Source organism: Vicugna pacos, chromosome 32, assembly GCF_048564905.1.
Source record: "Vicugna pacos chromosome 32, VicPac4, whole genome shotgun sequence".
Classification (NCBI taxonomy): domain Eukaryota; kingdom Metazoa; phylum Chordata; class Mammalia; order Artiodactyla; family Camelidae; genus Vicugna; species Vicugna pacos.
Window position 1 is genome coordinate 10,877,436 of NC_133018.1, and position 14,939 is coordinate 10,892,374.

General features: G+C 55.0%; 2 protein-coding genes across 2 annotated transcripts in view; one reads left to right on the plus strand and one right to left on the minus strand.

Annotated features, from left to right (window-relative positions):
• The window catches only part of DTX1 (deltex E3 ubiquitin ligase 1), a 35,915-nt gene extending 25,508 nt beyond the window's left edge, over positions 1-10,407 (plus strand). Inside the window, exons 4-10 of the mRNA XM_072952869.1 lie at positions 6,344-6,405; positions 6,768-6,929; positions 7,194-7,255; positions 7,804-7,962; positions 8,057-8,218; positions 8,307-8,396; positions 9,127-10,407. Of these exons, the coding sequence (XP_072808970.1) occupies positions 6,344-6,405; positions 6,768-6,929; positions 7,194-7,255; positions 7,804-7,962; positions 8,057-8,218; positions 8,307-8,396; positions 9,127-9,351 (922 nt within the window). The 3' untranslated portion in view covers positions 9,352-10,407. The remainder of the gene's footprint in view (positions 1-6,343; positions 6,406-6,767; positions 6,930-7,193; positions 7,256-7,803; positions 7,963-8,056; positions 8,219-8,306; positions 8,397-9,126) is intronic.
• A 1,357-nt stretch (positions 10,408-11,764) lies between these two features.
• RASAL1 (RAS protein activator like 1) overlaps positions 11,765-14,939 on the minus strand; it is a 29,063-nt gene continuing 25,888 nt past the window's right edge. The window contains exons 17-21 of the mRNA XM_015239667.3: positions 14,447-14,584; positions 14,227-14,362; positions 13,331-13,451; positions 12,423-12,499; positions 11,765-12,178 (exon numbers count right to left, since the gene is read on the minus strand). Of these exons, the coding sequence (XP_015095153.2) occupies positions 12,039-12,178; positions 12,423-12,499; positions 13,331-13,451; positions 14,227-14,362; positions 14,447-14,584 (612 nt within the window). The 3' untranslated portion in view covers positions 11,765-12,038. The remainder of the gene's footprint in view (positions 12,179-12,422; positions 12,500-13,330; positions 13,452-14,226; positions 14,363-14,446; positions 14,585-14,939) is intronic.

Sequence of the window (14,939 nt, forward strand, 5' to 3'; positions counted from 1 at the left end):
GAGCAGACCTAGGGAACTTGAACTTCCTTCTCCCTGTGACATGGTGCTCTCACTTCTGACCCCTTCTTACCCACTTGGACCCAAATGACTGAGGCCTGAGCCTCCTAAGGTTCCCCAAGGGGCCGCTGGGTAAGTGTCAGGTGTCCAGAGGGCACCTGGGGCCCAATCAGGGGACCTGAAACCATCATCAGAGGATGTGACAGGCCTGGAGCCTGCAGGGGGCAGGGAGGGGAGGTGGGGGAGGGAGGCCAGCCTAGGTAGATGGATAGAAACTCAGCTGCCCTAAAGGGAGTATCAGTATGGCTTCCTGCATCCCTGGGGTCCTGAACCCCCTTGTTGCCTGGGACGGAGACCAGAGGCCAGAACAGGCAAAGGTATCCAACTTGAGCAGTGCCTGGTGCAGCCCTCGCAGGCCTGAGCCAGCTCCAGGGTCCAGGTCAAAGGCTGCAGCAGGCTCAACTCCACATGGCCCCATGGATCAGCCTGGTGGGCTCAGCCCTGGCCTCTGACTCAGAAACTCCAGGACCTGGTGCCAGCTGCACCACTAACCAGCTGGGTGACCTTAGTGAAGTCACTTCCCCTCTCTGGGCCTCAGTCCCATCATCTGCAAGATAAATGACAAATAGATTTCAGGTCATGTGCCACCCCTGCTTGAATGGAGATGACTTCCTGGAGTGCTCTTGAGGGGAGTCTGAAGTTACATTTTTAGCTTAGTGGAAAGGAGTGCTGGGATTGATTGGTGATGCCTGCCATGGATGCCGGATGGGCAGTAATAGTACACATGTCATATATTCACCATCCCTGCTCCAACCTGGCCTCTGGGGCACATTTGGTGTTAGAACTACTGTCTCTAAGGACGCTAGCCACCCCCAGCCCCCACAAAGAGACCAGAGAACTAGTAGACCAATTCCTTATTTGGCTCAACTGTTCCATTCAGTACTTACCGTTTGTACCAAGTTTCACCCTCAGTCCTGGGATCACAGAGTTGGGTCAGATGCATTTACAGAAGCTCTGAGTCTGGTGGAAGAGGTGGGAGTGGACTTACACAACTAGAAAGCAAGACAGGAAATGTCTGTGTCCTCAAAAAAAGATAAACACAGTCCCCTGGGAATTCAGAGAAAGCATAGTTATGGATTTTGCTTGAAGTAGATCAGAAAAAGCCTCATGAAGACAGTGACCTTTGAACCTGCCTTCAGAAGGAAGATGTGAATTGGGAATAGATAGTAGGGACAGGGAGGGGGAACCGTGTGACAAAGGCACCCAGACAGGAAAGGGCAGGGAAGAGTGTGAGGAACAGCAACTAGGAAAAATCTCCCCGCGTTATCTCATCCTGCCTTTGAACATTGCCTGCCAGCCAGAGCAGGTACGAGGCATCTCTGTTTGCTCTCCCTTGGCTAAGGAAAGAGAGGGGAGCCAAACGCCCCATCTCTCTTTCCCAGACTCATCTTGGGGAGATTTTTTTCTCACATACAGCCTCCTGTCTCAGTCTCTAAGCCAGGGTGAGAGAACTGGGTTTAGTATAGCGTGACATCCTGGGCTCAAATCAGGCTCTACCACTTACTGGCAAGTTACTTCACCTCTCTGTGCCTCAGTTTCACTCTCTATAGAACGGGATATCACAGGCTTGTTGGGGCGATTAGATGAAGAATTGAAACTCTACAGCAGAGTCTGGGACCTGTGAGCTCTTGGAATGACTGACCCCTGAGGGCGCCCACGGCCCGTCTCTGTGTGGCACATTCACTGCAACAGTTTCCAGGAAATGTCTGGGTTCCCCAGAACCTTGCCGTGGAATCTCTGCCTGGAGTTGGATGGGGAGTATTTCTGGGAATTTCTTAGAGAAAGTTTGCCCAGGCTGTTCCCACAGGATGCTGACTTAGCATGCTCACTTTAGAATGAATGTTGGCAGAGAATCTCCGAGGGGTCAGAGGCTGCAGAAGCGCATCTCTGGGACACCTGCTGCAAGGTTCACTCCCGAGGTGTGCAAAAAATGCGTGGGGAGACTATGCCTGAGCACGCGTGCACGGCCGTCTGCTCGGAACATCCCCACAAGATCCAGTCTTCTTTCCTCATTCATGCAACAAGCGTTTCTTGAACACCTATTATGTGCCATGTACTAGTGTAAGGGAGGTCTCTCTGAGAGAGAGCGTTGCAGAAGACCCAAGTGAGCCATTCAGCATTTGCGGGAAGAGCCTCAGGCCGGGGGTACAGCCAGTACAAAGCTCTCCAAAGGAGACCACACTCAGCATTTTAAAGCAACAGCAGAGGTGTCTGGAGTAGAGAACAGGAGGGCATAGGAGAGGAGGTTACAGAGGCTGGAAAGGCCTGGTCATGCCAAAGACTTTAGAATATCAGGTCATGATTAGCACTATGACAAAAAAAAAAAAAAGATAAGAGCAAAGACAGAAGCTTCTCCAGAATAAAGTGGCAGGGAAGATAAGTGACATTTGAGCAGAAACTTGTGTTAAGTGAGGGAGCAAAGCATGAAGATATCTGGGGAAGAGCATTCTGGGAGAGGAATCAGCAAGTGCAAAGGCCCTGGGGTGAGGATGCACCAAGCATGTTTGCAGAATGTCACAGAGGCCAGGGAGGCTGGAAAGGAGTGGGTGAGGGGTGAGCACGAGGGAAACAGAGTTCAAGGGGTAAGGTACTGGCTATATGGCGTAGGGTAAAGAGGTTGGATTTTACTCGGAGCGAGGTAGGAGCCACGGGGCATTGAGAGCAGAGAAGGAAAAGGATCAGATGCTGAGGGTGGGCAAGGCAGCGGGACCCATCTCTGCCCTGCGGCAGCCAGGCCTGGCTCTGTTCAGAGCAGGTGTCAAAGGCCTGAAGGATTCCTGTGACCCTTTGTCAGGAGGGGCCCCAAGAGGGTGGAGCAGAGAATGAAGGCCAGCCCCCTTTCCGGGAGGCCTGCGGGCAGCGGTCTCCTGTCCAGGGCAGGAGGATGTTCTCACTGACTCGGAGGAAACAGCGCATCCCACATCAAAAGGGGGCCTGGGTGGCTCCCACGCTCTGGCGTCGTGGGAACCCTGCTACCCTGGGTTCTCGCAGGGGGCCTGCAGATTGAGAGAGGCTTGGGGCCACTCAGGGACTGTCCCTCAGTTGGTGATAGGTAAATAAAAAACAGCCCCACCATCACACCCCACTCACAACCCTCCTCCCAGGAGCAAGACTGATTTTTGTAACCCAGAGTTCTGTGGTTTTTAAAGGGTGCCAGAGATTGTAGGGCTGCTGAAATCTAGAATATTCCCTTTCTGCCCCTCACCCCGCCTAACTCCTTGCCCAAAGGCTCAGCAAGACCAGGGTCATGAGCTGGACCAGACTTTGGACATTATATAGATGTGGGGTAGCAAACTGTCCTTGCTGATTGATAAAGGCTACCTGGAGAGCTGTGCTGATGATTCTGCTCGAGTGCTGTGATGGATTAGTGATGTCTGCCACCGGTAGGAGACAAGAAGTGGTGGTATGAGTGCTAAAGACATTTCTTTCCACCCATTTTACAGATAGCCCTGAAGAGAAGGAAGGATGTTTTCTCATGAGAGAGGAGAGAAGGAAGGAAGAAAGGATGGGGGAGACCTAGATATGTAGAGGACCTTAACAGTATATCTAGACTAGAAGTGTTTTGAAGGACAGGACAGGAAGAGAAGCTGGAGCTGCCACCATGCTTTCCTATAGCGTGGTGGTCCCCCAGGAAGGTCCTGGAAGATTATGACAGATCCTAAGAAGGGTCAGGTGGATACTCAGCCCCCATCCCTTGGGTCCCAGCAGGCTGCTAGAAGGACAAAAACAGGACACCTGCACTCTCACCCCTGCACCAAACTATGAGCTTTACATGTTTTAACTCACTGAACCTTCACAAGACTGAATCCCCATTACAGATGGGGGAACTGAGACATAGCATCTTCCGCCCACCCAACTCAGCTGTCCAGACCTGGGGGCCCCATGGTCCCTGCCCTCCACTGCACCTCCTTCAGGAGCTGTGTTCAGCAACTCCAAGTCACCAAAGTGGTCAGTGACCCCACTGTCTGCTTCAGATGCCCCCACCCAGAGGGGTCTGGGAGGAGGGTCCCAGCTGACCTGGTGTATGCCTGGGTAGCCACAGAGTGGAGGGCTGTGTGCAGTGCATGTGTGTGTGTGTGTGTGTGTGTGTGTGTTACTGTGTGTGTGACTCTGTGCAAAGCGTGAGTCTCTCAGCTTAGTGTTTACACGTCAATGTGGGGAAGTGTGCGTCCCCACATGAAGTGTGGGTCATTGTGCCTGCACGTGGCAGTGTCTCTTTGCAGGCTGCAGACTGCTGGGTGGTCGTGAGGACTAAGGTGCATTTTCCCCGAATGTGGGGGAGACGCAGCTGTGGCGAGGGGTGGGAGCGGGGGTACCACTCCCCATGAGCTGGCTTCTCCTGTCCAATTGAGTATCCTCAAAGTGTGCCCACGTGGGTATCCTTGTGTGTGGCATGTTCCCTGGAGTGTCTGTGTACCTGTTTGTGTGGTATTCTCCATGTGTGTCTGTCTGAACCTGTGTGTGTTCATGGGGTGTGCTTCCTGAGGTGTGTCTGTGTGTATCTCTGTATGTGTGTGTGCATGGTGTCTATTCCCAAGATGTGTGTGTTTGTGTGTTTTTGTGCAAACGTGTGTAGCCTGTTCCCCAAGTATATGTGGGTCTGTATCTGTATCTGAGTACAGGGAGGGGGGTTCCTGGGTTGTGTGTCCGTATATCTGTCATGTGTTCCCTGCAGTGTGTGTGTCTGTGTGTACATGGGGGGGGCATGGCTTCAGAGGTGCATGCCTGTTTTTGCAGTGTTCTCCGTGTGTGTGTGTGTATCCGTATCTTGTGCCATGTCCGCTACGTATACGTGCACATGGATGTATAGTCCATGTTTCCCCGGGGTGAGAATGTGTGTTTCTGGATCCACTGCAGCAGCCCACAAGCCTGCCAAGCATACCATTTGCTTAAAGACACTTCCCAGCCAGCTCCCTGGTGCCGACTGTGCCTGCCAAGGGCAGGTGACCAGGCAGCACTGGCCAGACTGAGACCTTAGCAGGTGGGCAAAGGGGGCCGCAGCAGCTCCTTCCCCGGCTGTCACTGCCCCCATCCCTGCCTGCACTTCCTCCTGGCGCATCTCCCAGGTCCCTGCCCCCTGCTTTCACTACATTTCTTCTCTTCATCAAAACTTACCCACCCAAGGTTCCATGCCCAACAACAGCAAGTTATCAGTTCACCTACGTAACTAAGCGCCAAAGTCCTGAAGACTCAGGCAGGCACACTGTGCGTGTCACAGCAGGCTTCCTCTTTCAGCCCTCCCGACAACCTTACAGGTGACGTAGTATTAGCATCCCCATTTTACAGTTCAGGAAACTGAGGATCGCAGAGGTTAAGTGACTCTCCTAAGCTTATGACTGCAGTACTTTCCAACGTGGAGAGAAGTTACACCATGACTTGGTGGGCAGAGGTGCAAGAGGTGAAATTACTCAAATAGGATTACACAGCGATGGTGATGATGATTAAAGCTGTCAGAGTCTTAATTAGGTCGCAAGAACTGTGCTCAGCCCTTGCCATGTAGAATGTCATTGACTCTTCACAGCAAACATGAAGAAGGCATCATGTTATCCCCATTTTACTGATGGGGAAACAGACTCACGAGAGGTGCGATGATGTGCCTCTTTGGAGGGAAGGGCAAAGAGCAGAAGTGGGCTACATCTTCCTAAGGACTCTTCATTTGAAGAGGGGACAATGCCTTGGTCACAGGAACTGACATCAGTAAATATTCCAGAGGGGGAAAATGTTCATCATAAAATGTCTTTGGAAAACCGGTATTTACCATCGCTAACCATATTGCCTTATGCAGGACTTATCAGAGCCTTTAATAAGTGCTCATGTATGTTGTGAATTTCCAAGTGGAAGACAGTGAAGTATTTCCTAACTGATCGCTAAATCCTTCCCCAGAACTTCTTATGGGGATCAGTGATCCTCATAGCAAACTGTAAGAGAAGCTGGAATAGCTAAATCACTAACAGTTGGGTTTCAGGCACAGTGGCCAACGCGAGGGAGCAGTTGCAAGCCGAGTGTTCTCACCAGGCAGGATGCGTGCAGTGGAATGGGGGAGAGTCAGTACTAAGTCTACGGTACATTCCATTATCACCGGGACAGGGGTCCTGGTCACACCGCACCCCATAATAGAAGGATTTCGAGATGTCGAGTAGGAATGGTGTTCGCTGGTGGTCGTTCCAGACGACTGGGACAGGCACATAGGGGTCGGAGCACGCCCACTAGCCAGAGCCGAAGGCATCCCACGGTCCCCTGATCTTCTGGTATGAGGGGGCTGCAGCCTCTTCTCTTCTCCCCTCAGGGTCCCCGCGCTCCCAGTGAAGAACTTGAACGGTACGGGGCCAGTTCACCCCGCCCTGGCAGGTGAGGTCCAGGCCGGGACAAGAAAGAAGGGCGGGGCCCACGAGGAGACAGCCCCGCCTGCCCCCGTGACTCCGCCCCCTAACGGGGGTGGTGGGCAGGGCCCAGAGGAAACGCCCCCTACCATTGGGCCGTAACACTGGGGGCGGGGACCGCAGAAGGCACTCCACTTGGCTTCAGCCTTGGGTGGGGCTGAGTGACAGGGCCCAGGGGGCACCTCACCCACCCATCTGAGGATTTCTGGGAGCACCAGGCGGGCGGAGCCTGGGGGGAGACCCCCAGGAGTCCACTCCAGGACGGGAGCGCAGGGCGGGCGGGGCCAGGACGAGTGCCCCGGCCACTAACTGTCCCAGCCGCCCCCTCAGGGATGACCGGGATCCTGCTCTGCGCCGCCGGGCTGCCCGTGTGCCTGACGCGGGCCCCCAAGCCCATCCTGCACCCGCCACCCGTGAGCAAGAGCGACGTCAAGCCTGTGCCAGGCGTGCCCGGGGTGTGCCGCAAGACCAAGAAGAAGCACCTCAAAAAGAGTACGCCCTCCACGCCCGACCCCTGAACTTAACCCCATTAAGCCTTGACCCCTGACCTCCAATTTGTTCTTAGGACTTATGACCCCACCTCAGCTCCCGTTCCCTGACCCTATCCGCCACCAACTCCCATGACATCAAACGTGACTCCTGCCAGCCCCTAAGCTTCTGACCCCACCCTGCTGACCCCTGACCCTGACCTGAGCCAAGCCCTCAAGGCTAGACTCTGGGTACCCTCAAGCCTACCCCACCCCTCTGTCCTTGCAGGTAAGAACCCCGAGGATGTGGTTCGAAGGTACACACAGAAAGTGAAGAACCCACCTGATGAGGTGAGCCCCTACGGAAGGGTACCTGGGCAGAGGGCAGGCGGCCACGCCTCCAGAGATGGAGAGCCCAGCCTGCCCCGCCTCTCCCGTGATACAAATTCCTTCTGTTTCTATGGGTTACAGTCTCTTCCCCCAGTTTGTTGTGGGTTTGCCGTCTCACTTTCTTTACGATAAATCTTTTGATAAACAGAACTGCTGACGTTAAGCAGAATCACAATTATCAATCTTTTGATGCTTAACAGTTTTCGCATCTTATTTTCACCCATATTTTCCGCCAAATGTGTTTAAGTTTTGCTTTCAATAGCTAAGCCTTTAATCCCACTAGAGGGGGGCGTGAGGGAGCCAGCTCTTCCTCTGCCAGGTACCTGAATTGGGGTGGAGGCTGGGGGTGGGTTTCTCCCTTTGACTAATGGGTGCCAGAGAGGGGGTGGTCTGCTGCCCTTGGGAGGTTGGGGTCTGGCCCCCACGGAGGGGAAGTACTGACCCCGGCAGGGGGGTGCCGCACCCTCCCCAGTTCTCAGTCTCCGTCTGTGCCCCCTCCCCTCCCTTAGGACTGCACCATCTGCATGGAGCGTCTGGTCACAGCCTCTGGCTATGAGGGCGTGCTTCGGCACAAGGGCGTGCGACCAGAGCTGGTTGGCCGCCTGGGCCGCTGCGGTCACATGTACCACCTGCTGTGCCTCGTGGCCATGTACTCCAATGGCAACAAGGTGGGCTGGGTGGGGCAGCGGGTGGGGAGTTGGCAAGAGGGCTGGGCGGGGCCAGGGCACCTGGGGACCTCACGACCCCCCTCCCCCGCCCCAGGATGGCAGCCTGCAGTGCCCCACCTGCAAGGCCATCTATGGGGAGAAGACGGGCACTCAGCCACCTGGGAAGATGGAGTTTCACCTCATCCCTCACTCGCTGCCCGGCTTCGCTGACACCCAGACCATCCGCATCGTCTATGACATCCCTACTGGCATCCAGGTGAGCCCTCAGATCCTGACTCCTCTGAACCCTCCAGAGCCCCCCAACTGCTGTCTGTAGTTCAAGCCCCTGCTGCCCCTCCCCACAGGGCCCTGAGCACCCCAATCCAGGCAAGAAGTTCACTGCAAGAGGCTTCCCGCGCCACTGCTATCTGCCCAACAACGAGAAGGGCCGGAAGGTGGGTGCCATGAGGAACAGGCTGGGCTCCAGCTACCATCAGCTCAGCCTGTGGTCCCCGTTCTCCCCAGTCCCTGCACCAGTATCAACCATAACCACCGTGTGTGTTGAGTGTGTGTGTGTGTGTGTGTGTGTGCGCGCGCCTGGCCCTGCTGGTCCACTCACACACCTCATCTCATTTACCAGCCTGCTGAGGTCAAGGTCTTGACCCCATTTCAGAGATAAAGAAATGCAGGCTCAGAGAGGGCAAGCCACTGGCCCACGATCACAAAGCTAGTAAGTGGTGGAGCCTGGATTTGAACCCAAGCAGTCTAGGCTCTTCACTACCCTGCTAGAGGTTGCCTACTTTTACTTTTTGTTTTTCAAGAGAGTCCAGAAATTCCGATTTTCATGTGAAAATCACCAGGTTTTCAAATACTGCCAATGAAGTCACGAAGTGGCTATTTAATATAGTGTGAGGTCCGAACCAAACACAGCTGAGGACCATCAGCTTCAGACCCTTCCCCTCAAAGAAACAGGCAAATACCATGGAAGGAGCTTTTACTGGGGTTGCTCAGAGTGGGAGTCAGTCTAGGGAAGGAAGTAGCCAAGCCGGGCAGCCACAGGGAATCCTGCGGAGGAACCACAGTGTGGTCAGGGAGAGAGGGAGGCGGGCTGGAGGGACTCAAGCTGGGGGCGGGGCTGCCCGTGACCTCTACCCACCCCGCCCCGCCCAACCCCCCACCCTCCAGGTGCTGAGGCTGCTCATCACCGCCTGGGAGCGGAGACTCATCTTCACCATCGGCACATCCAACACGACCGGCGAGTCGGACACCGTGGTGTGGAACGAGATCCACCACAAGACCGAGTTTGGATCCAACCTCACGGGCCATGGCTACCCAGACGCTAGCTACCTAGACAACGTGCTAGCCGAGCTCACAGCCCAGGGTGTGTCCGAGGCCGTGGCCAAGGCCTGAGGCCCGAGGCTGCCCACTCTCCCTCCTGCTTTGCCCCTGGTCCGCCACATGCCTTCCTGCGCCAGGTGTGCCCTGGCAGCCCGGGCTCAGGTCTGGGGAGGAGCCCGCGGGAGGGGCCAGAAGCAATCCGGGGATTTGGCTGGTGGCAGTTGGTATGATGGGAGGATGGTGGGCCCGCGGGCTCTGACCAATTGCTCCCCGAGAGGGTCACCAGAGTGTACTGGAAACCACAGCAACCTCCCTATCAGAAAGACAGAGCCCCACTCCCTCACACAAACACAGGTGTCCTGTTGAACACATGCACGCACACCCACGTGCCTCTACTTACCCCCAGAGTGGGGGGAGAGATGGAGACCCCTGTGATACTCCATGTGGATTCCCATCTTTGTCAGCTGTACAGGCTTGTCTTCAAGCAGGACGACTCAGGTCCGGCACTTGGGGGCCTGGTGGGGCTCCAGCAGGGGACAGAGGGCCACTTGGGGGGGGGGCAGATAGCCTCCCTCTATCTCTGCCACCCACTGACAGGCGATTGTGGGCCCACGAAGGGAAAGCCCCCAGATTATTCAGCAGTTTTGCAAAGGGGCGGGCAGACAGAGGGACTAGAAGAATCTTACTTTGTGCTTGTGTCTCTTCATCCTTCTGGGACCCTGACCACCTCCTTCTCCCCTCCCGTCCCCAGGCCTCATGTCTGTACCTGATAAAGGCACTGTTTTCCTTTCCTCCCCACCCAAATCCCTACCAACAACAAGATCAAAAGGCCGGAGGAGCTTCTGGCTTCAGGAGCGAGACGAGGAGGCCTAGCTTAGGCCAGCAGGTTTAAAAAGCAGATTGGACAGCAAAGAGTCCATTTCCCTTTCCTTGGGAGTGGGCAGTGGGGTGGCTGATAGTCTCGGCCAACCAGGGGCCTGTTGCCCAGGCAACTCACCAGCTCCGCCTCTGTTGATTGGCTGCCATGGTGGAAGTCAGCCAAGATTTAAAGGGACGCCAGTGATTGCTCTTTTGAAAATCTACCAGTCCCACTGTGGGTGGAGAAATAAATGGTCTTTCTCCTCCTCAGCTGGGTCTTTTCCTGTCAAGAAGGGGGCGTAGGTGGCTCTTTCTGAGGGTCTCTGGTCCATCTGAAGGGGGAGCTTGCAACAAAATGTTGACCCAGGACCATTACCCCATCAGCACTGGGCAGCTGGAGATGGAGGGTCTCCATACTTTTGTCCTGGGTCAGGCAGGGGGTGTGATGGTGGCAGAGGCAGACCCTCCCAGTCCTAGTCCTCAAGAGGGCAGAGGGGAAAGTTCATTCTCAGGCACAAGTGCAAAGCAGTGCACACGGCTGCTCCCTGGTACAATTACTAGGAATAAGGAACTCGGGCTGGGAACTGAGAGTCTCCAAGAAAATATGGAGGAGCTGGGGGATGCCATCATTAGCTCATCAGAACCCCCCAGCCCTTGCCCTCAGGGAGGAGGAGCAGGTTCTGCCCAGGAAGAGAGAGGGACATATCCCAGGATCTGCAGCATGCCTATCAGCCTCTGCAACATCCCAGGATGCTGGGTTGCTGTGGTGGATGCTGAGGCTCCACGCGACCCCTGCTGGCCACTTGCAGTATAGCACTGTATCTTTCCTGGTCCAAGTCACACCTCCTCACTCACTCCCAACAACCCCCCAACACCCAAACCCAGCCAGATAGGCTTTGGTTTCTGTCCTACCCTCTAGTCACATAAAATTGGAAATGAGTCCTTGGAGACCTTTCCAATTCCACTAGTTAGGTGTTCCAAGACAGTTTACCTTGTGATTCATCCTCAAACAAAATCTCACCTCAAACACTAATATATAAAATCACCGTGACCCTCAAATCTCATACGCATCCACATCACCTGTGAAAATTGTCAAAAATCCTGATTCCTGCCCTCACACTCCCTCAGATTCTGACTCAGTAGATCTGGGTGGGTCCCAGGAATCTACTTTCCTGGCAGACAAACCAGACTGAGACCACAGTCTGAGAAACCCCTCCCTGGCACCCAGGCTACCTCCATGGAACCCAGTTTGAAAACCACACATCTAGACTCACTCCCTCCTCATTTTTTTACAGGATAAACTGAGGCTCAAAGAGACGGAAAGAGCCTGGCCCGAGGTCTCCCAGGCTCCACGGGTCTGAGTCTGGGCTCTCAGCCTGTTATTCCTGTGGGCATCTGATTCTGGAAGCTTGTGGTTAGGACTCTCAGCCAAGGACAGGGTTCAGGAGGATCACTGAGGTCACATGGATTGGCAGACATGAAAACAGGAAGGGCTGAGCCTGTTTAATGCCTGTCTGGGGCCACATGTGTATCAGGGATTCAGGTACAGCTGTATCCAGCAGCTCAGGGCCAGACTGGCCTGGTCAGTGTGGGTAGAGGCCAGTACAGTGAAGTAAAGACCTCAGGCTTAGCCAAGTGAGTCAGATTCCTTATTCCATCTACTCCAGTCTGCCTCAACCCAGAGGGTGAGACTCATTCAGTACAAGGCTGGTCCCCTGCCAGAGGGCTTCAATGCCCTGCATTCCAGGCTTAGGACACATGGGACTAGGATATTTCCAGAAGCCTGCGAGCCACAGCATCAGTGAGGCACAGGACAGCCATGAGGAGACTCCTGGGCTGGGGATGCCGGGAAGGGCCCACCAGCTCCTTACTCCTCCTTCTGGGCTCACTCTGGCATCTCCTCAGGGTCTGAGGCACCCCAGGGCCACCTTCCCCTGCTCCTGCTGCTGGAACACCTCATGGGCTTGATCCAGGTCTGCGAGGACCTCCAGCAGGCGGGCAGCGGCCTCTCTCTGCCCAGCCAGGGCATCAGCACAGGCCCCTGGGAGGGAGACAAGGAGCCCGCAGCAGCTCAGCCAGACCAGGCAGGCTGCTGTCATCCAGATCCAGCGGCTTCTCAGGCTCCAGATGCACCGGGTGCCCTGAGAATCCTAAGACGTACCAGAGCCCCCCTCCCACCCCCAACACCACCCTCTGTGGGCTGGAAACAGGAGAGCGGGGGTGGAGAGGACAAACTGTGAGAGGTACCAGGGTGGCAAAGAAATGGGACCTCTTTATCCTCCTACCTTCCGTGGCACTGGAGCCCTTCTCTGGGTCTGCCTCCGGAGTTGCATCCATGTTGGAATCCTCCAGGAATTTCATCCTGGAAGTTAAGATGGGGAGAACCAGGCTGCTCCCTGAGTCCCAATCCTGGTCTCTAACTCAGAAATTCCACTCTTTCCACAAGACAATTCAGGTTTCCAGTAAATCATCACCATCACCATCACCACAGTAAACATGTGTAGAATGCCAGATGCTGTTGAACCCTTTTACACGTATAAACTCATTTAATTAGCACAAAACACTTAGGTAGGTACTTACCGTTTGCTCCATTATACAGATGGTCACTGAGACACAGAGAGGTTAAGTAACTTGCTTAAGGTTGCACAGCGTAATAATAATTGTTACCCTTTATTGAAAGCTAACTATGCAGCCAGGCACCTAAAAGTGCTTTACCTGTATTAGCTTATTTGGTCCTCAGGACAACCCCATGGGTAGGTACTATTGTTATCCTCATTTTCCAGATGAGGAAACTGAGATACAGAGAAGGTAAGCAACTAGCCCAGGATCACACAGCCAGTGAGTACCCAGCCCAGTGACTTGAAGCCAGGCAGGCCAGTTTCAGAACCCACACTATGAGGTGGAACACATCTCCATCGCTGAATTACAGTGATCCTGAGGCCAGACAGGAAGTGGAAGGGACACATTCAAGGTCCATGTCTGTGTCTCTGGAGTCCCGGGTATCAAAAGACCCCAAGATCCAGTTCCACATCAGGGCCCACCCAAGGATGCTTCCCAGCCCTCCCCTGGTGCCTGGACCCCCGGGAAGTTCATTAGATGCACGTGGAAAGAATGATCACATGATCATGGGGAGGCCACATCGGGTGGCTGCCCCAGCTGGTCATAGTGAAGTAGGCTGGGAGTGGGTACCCACCTGAGCTGGTCCCGCCCGAGGAGCAGCTGCCGATATACCATCTGGGTCTCAGCATCAGGATCCAGCGGGTCACTCCAGTCCCCCAGGGTGACAGCCGAGTGTGTGCGGCTGCAACCGGCAGCTGAGGGGGGCCCAGCGTCATCAGTAACTTCCCATTCCCCTTACAGAAGCCCTCATGGCCAGGCCGTTACCAAGCCCTGCCCCTTCTGCCTCTAAAATTACTCTTCAAACCTACCACTTCCTTCAAGCCCCACTGCCTCCACCTTGCACGGAGCAGTAACCTCACTTCTCCCTGCGGCCCTCCCACTTTCTAGGCTCCAGCCACACAGACTTCTTCAATCCTTCGGCCTACTTTTGCTCTGCCTCAAACACTCTCCCTTCCTCCAGCCCTTTCTCCAACTTCTCTACTTAGCCCTCACTCTTCTCAGGGCACATTTAAGCAGCACCTCCTCCAGGAAGCCCTCCTTGCTGTCCTAGGCTAGGCCCTCCTGGAGTTGGGTCTAACATTTTCTGGAGTCTCAAAAGCCTCATCTTGGCACTTGTAACACTGTATTACGATTGTCTGGTTATTCACTTGTCCTCCTTGAGAGCAAGCCTGGTGTCCCTGTACCACTAGACGCCAGGCATTTAGTGGGTGCTTAAAAGATAACACCTCACACTTAATGAGCCCTGTGTGCCAAGCAGTGTTCTCATCGCTTTGCATATATCAACTCATTTAATCCTCACAGCAACCCTACAAGGAAGCAACTTTATCAACTCCACGTCACACTTGAGACTAAGGCAGAGAGAGGTTAAGTAACTTGCCCAAGGTTGCACCGCCAGCCCAGGTGGAGGTGGGGCGCCCTCTTGATTGATAAGCGTGGAGGGCGGAGCCTGAGTCCGCCCCACCCCCTCACCTGAGCGCTCGGCCTGGAGGCAGCAGGTCCAGTGGGCGCTGCGGAAGGCGCCCGGGTGGCAGGTGGCCAGCTTGTCCGGGTTGCGTGCGCTGGCTTTGCGCAGGGCCGACAGCCATTGGTTGAGCTCGTTCACATTCTGCAGGGAGTTGGAGGGTGGTCAGAGGTGGGGTGAAACCAAAGGCCCTCCCTCCTGCCCTTCTCCATCCTGGCAGCCCCTCACCTTGCACTGGAGGTAGGTGGTGTGCGGCGCCCCCGCGCCGTCCTGCGTCACCACCTGCATCACGTACGGCAGCTGGAAGGCGCCCTCGTCCACGCGCTCCACCGCGCGGATGTGCGACACCGGGATGGAGGTGCGCATCTGTCAGAGAGGACTGTCGCTGCAGGGCGGGCTGGGGACTGGGACCGGTTGGGGGCGGTGGGGCTGAGCAGCTTTCCTATAGGTGAGTGCATTAGGTGGTGTTCCCTGCGTGGGGGCATTCAACCCTGTGCATCTGTGCTATGTGCATGTACACTTGGCAGTTCCATGAATCGCACAGTCCTACTCCCCCTACCCCGCTCTCTCTAAGTGACAGCTTCCCTGGGAATCAGTTTCCATCACCATCATCATCATCATCATCATGATCACCACCACCACCATCACTGATATGTCACTTGGGATGTCATTTTATACACTTATCAATCTATTTCATCATCACAGCAAATTTCTCAGGCCA